A 4,318-nucleotide genomic window follows, 5' to 3' on the forward strand; every position below is an offset into this window, starting at 1 on the left:
TTGAAATTAAAGGTAAGAGTAAATAGTTGAAAATGACATATCGAAAGGGATAAAAAATTAAGTTAATAGTTCAATTGGTATTAAATACATAAAATAATATCAATTTAACAATCTAACCTTTTTTTACGGAACAGAATTACTTCATATCATTCATAAGAGCATAAAGAATAGAATTTGAAATATGATCAAAGTTTTGGGCGCTAGCAAAAGATAATTATGCTCGAGCTAAAGAGTGAGCAACTCACCAATGAGTTTGAACATACTTTTAAGGATTTCCTACACTTAGATAAAAGGATATGAACATTTGTGTTGTATCTATTACAACTATGCATATCTTTTTTTGAATAAAAGAATATTAATTCAAAAAAAGTACTAAATACAAAGCATGACGATCCAATGATCCAGCCTCAAAACAACCAAAAGATCAAACAACCCAAATTCAAAAGAACCTCTCTAAACCTATAACATCAGCTCTGCAATGCGAGCTCTAATCTTATTACTATACCAGCCCCTGTATGTTATCGTATTTATAATGTTATTTCGTATAGTATCTATATCTTTTGGTTTCCCAAAGCAATGTTCATTCCTATAGTTCTATAAACCGTAGATGGTTTCAGTTACTGCTAACCTCAGTAAAGCCGCCTTCCACCCTTTGCCAGATTCGTAGCGGAGTAACCAAATGATTTCTCTATCCCAGGTATCTGGTTCATGATGAAAACCGATCCACACCAGAATATCTTTACACACTTTTCTCATAGTGGCACAACCAAAAAATAAGTGGACAATAGTTTCTTCTTCATCGCAAAAACAACAAGTGCTGTTTGCAACCATTCCATATCTTACAAGCCGAGTTTTCGTTGCAAGCTTTTGGTGGCAAGTGAGCCACAAGGTCATACCTGCTCGAGGTCTTGTTGCATTGCAGTACATCAATTTCCTCCAAGGCATAACCTCACCATCATTTTTCCTAAGTTCCATGTAGATATCTGTCATACAAAATCTCTCTTTCATCATCATGTCTTCCCACTTCCCTTGGATAGACGGCACTTTTTCTCTGTTATTCAAAATCGCTTTCATTATCCAATTACTATCTGGTTTCACATTCTCCTCCATCACGTTCTTGTTTTTGAAATAGTATGTATGAACCCAACGGACCCATAAACTATCTGCCTTCCTGCAAAGATTCCAAAGAAGTTTAAGCATAGTGACTGTATTCCAAATTTCCAAGTCGATAACATTCAAACCCCCATTTTTAATAGGTTTACAAACATTACTCCATGCAACTAGGCTTTTTTTACTAGTCTCCGCACTACCTGTCCACAGAAAAGTAGGACAAATAGAATTGATCTTCTTAATCACAAACTTCGGTAGCGGAATACACTGAAGCCAATAATTAGTAATAGCGAAACTAATACTTTTGAGAAGCTGCAGTCGCCCAGCATAACTTAGCATTCTCATGCTCCAGTGCTTAGCCCTATCCACAATTTTATCAATCAACATCATATAGTGATCAATAGAGAGTCACTTTGTTGTGAGAGGAACACCCAAGTATTTGAATGGGAGTGATCCTTCCACAAATAATTTTTTTCTGCAAGATTTCAGCTTTTGTACCATTATCCACTCCACAAAATAAATGCGACTTTTAGTGGCGTTGAGCATCAAACCCGTGGATTTTGTAAATTTATTAACGGCTTCCATCATGATCTCAACTGATATCGTGTCACCCCTGGAAAACAACAAAATATTGTCCGCAAACGCCAAATGAGTGATACTTAGTTTCTCGCATTTCGCATGATGATTGTAGTCGGGATTCCTTTGCATCTTATACAGAACCCTATCAAGATATTCCATAATGATCACGAACAGGTAAGGGGATATGGGATCCCCTTGCCTCACCCCCCTTTGAGCCTTCATAATGTCATTGTAATTCCTGTTGACATTGAATTTGTAAGAGACCGTGGATACAACAAGCATTATCCAATTAACAAATTTCATTGGTAAACCAATCTCATTCAGGATGGACTCTAAAGCTCGCCAATCGACCATATCATACGCCTTCTGTAAATCCAATTGGATCATACATCTAGGTGTACCGCCCTGCCTACTATACCCTTTTATCAGCTCATACACCAGCAGTATATGGTTGTGTATTTGTTGTCCAGGAACAAATGCAGCTTGGCTACGGCCCACGATATCTTGCATAACCTTACTCAATCTCATCGTGAGAATTTTTGAAATGATTTTGTATAGAGTAGTACAGCCTGTAATTGGTCGATATTCTGGAATTGTTTTTGTCTCGTCATGTTTTGGAACCAGCGTTACTAGCGTGCAACTTACCACCATGTACATCCTCCCATGCTCAAAAAATTCTTTTACTGCAACAGTCACATCAGTTCTTATAGTATTTCAACTAGCCTTAAAAAACTTTGCACCGTAATCGTCGATCCCAGGAGATTCCAAGTCTCCAATGCTATTTAAGGCCTTAAAAATCTCCTGATCAGTAACTTGCGATGTCAACATGTCATCCTGCTCTGGCTTTACTTGGGTGCCTGCTCTCATTGCCACAATATCAATAGCTTGGATGGTTTCTGTTTTATCACCCATTAAGCTCTTATAAAATCTCAGATCCTCAGCCTCAATCTCGGGCTGATCCTGAATAACACTGTCATCATTCAATTCAAGCTTGTCAATACTTTTTGCCTTATGTTTGGCTCTAATTGAGGCATGGAAGTACGCGTTATTTCCGTCCCCTAGTTTGAGCCAGTCAAGTTTTGATCTCTGTTGTAGAATTTCCTCATCAATCTCGTTCCACCTAATCACAGTTTCTGTACACATCTTCACTTTATCAATTTTCTCTTTATTCATCCTGTCATTTACAAGTGAGTCTTGAGCTTCAGCAAAATCTTCCCAAGCTTTGGCAAGCTGGAGTTTCGTATGAGCAAATTGTTTTGATAGAGTACCTAAAACTTTTCTTAATCTTTTCAATTTCTTCCACACCACTACCATAGGACTACCATCAATAGGGCTATTCCAACTCTGTGCGACAGCGTCATCAAAACCTGGCAGCTTGGTCACACAAATGAGAAACTTAAAATTCCTCTTCCTACAGGGGGGTGTTTCCTGCCCAGTCAGGTACAGTATAGAGTGATCAGAAACACTTGGGGGTAAAACATGTAAAATGGTATCCTGGTGACTTTGAAACCAATCTACATTGCAAACCATTATATCTATCCTTGAATAAATAGGATCCACGCTATGTTTGTTAAACCACGTATAATAATCACCTTTGGATTCCACTTCAAATAGCCCAACTCTAATCATCATATCTTGCAGGTCCTTGTATTCTGCCTTAGTTATTCGATTCCCACCAATTCTGTCTTTTTTCCTTAGCACATTGTTGAAATCACCAACTATACACCAAGGCCCTTGATGTTGGATCTATTCAATATCATACCATAACTTCCTCCTATGCTCCAGTTTGTTTTGCGCATAGACAACAATCAAACAGAAGCTTAAATTCCCCTGCATATCTTTAACTTTGCAGTGTACCATCTGATCCGTACTAATAATCTCAGTAACGTGTATGTTAGCATCATTCCAGTTCAGCCAGATTCTTCCATTTGGGTGGTGATTATAATTATCTATATAGCATCCCGGAAGATTGAGCTTGCCCCTAATAACCTTCGCCTTTTCTTTTTTAACCCTTGTTTCCAGCATGATGTTTATATTAGCTCTAAGGGAAAGGAGATGGGAGCTAATCTCCTTATGTTTACCTGCTTTGTTGAGCCCCTGTACATTCCAGGATACTAACATGGGCCTGGATCATCTAATGCTCTCGAGTCCTTCGAAACTCCTAGAGCATCAAATCCATTTGTACATCGTAACCAGTCTGGTGTTGTAGTCTTCTTATGGTCTTTTCCTCTTTCATTTGCATTCTTTGTAGGAGTAATCCACTCTTCACTTGGTTGTACTTGGAAAAGTAATGGTCCATGATCATAAGAAGTACTCCCTTCAGGTTGCTTTGCTGGAGTTACCTTTGGTACAGTCGATACCTGTATCTGCTGTTTTCCTGTGTTGATCGCTTTAGCTCTAGGCCTCCATTGTTTTTCCTCTCTTACCACATTTATGCCCAATCTTTTGGCATTTGGGGCAGAATTCTGGTTTCCATTCAAATTTTATGGCCTGCTGCAACTTGTTTCCACTTCTATCTTGGATGGTGATCTCTTGTGGTAATTCCTTTGTTATATCAACTTCCACCAATATTCTTGCATAAGATACTCGAAGTTTGCTCGCCGTACATTCATCTGTCACGATTGGATTA

The 4,318-nt window shown here is 38.4% G+C and overlaps 1 protein-coding gene across 1 annotated transcript; it reads right to left on the reverse strand.

Moving 5' to 3' along the window:
* Positions 1-2,403: 2,403 nt before the first annotated feature.
* On the reverse strand, positions 2,404-3,219 carry LOC114375721. Its single transcript, XM_028333576.1, has one exon. The coding sequence runs from the start codon at positions 3,217-3,219 to the stop codon at positions 2,404-2,406; it is 816 nt and encodes a 271-aa protein (XP_028189377.1).
* Positions 3,220-4,318: the final 1,099 nt, after the last annotated feature.

The sequence above is a fragment of the Glycine soja genome, chromosome 2, assembly GCF_004193775.1.
Source record: "Glycine soja cultivar W05 chromosome 2, ASM419377v2, whole genome shotgun sequence".
Classification (NCBI taxonomy): Eukaryota; Viridiplantae; Streptophyta; class Magnoliopsida; order Fabales; family Fabaceae; genus Glycine; species Glycine soja.

Coding starts and splice junctions, on each gene's coding strand:
- LOC114375721 (XM_028333576.1), bottom strand. CDS start 3,219: ATGGTTTGCAATGTAGATTGGTTTCAAAGTCACCAGGATACCATTTTA.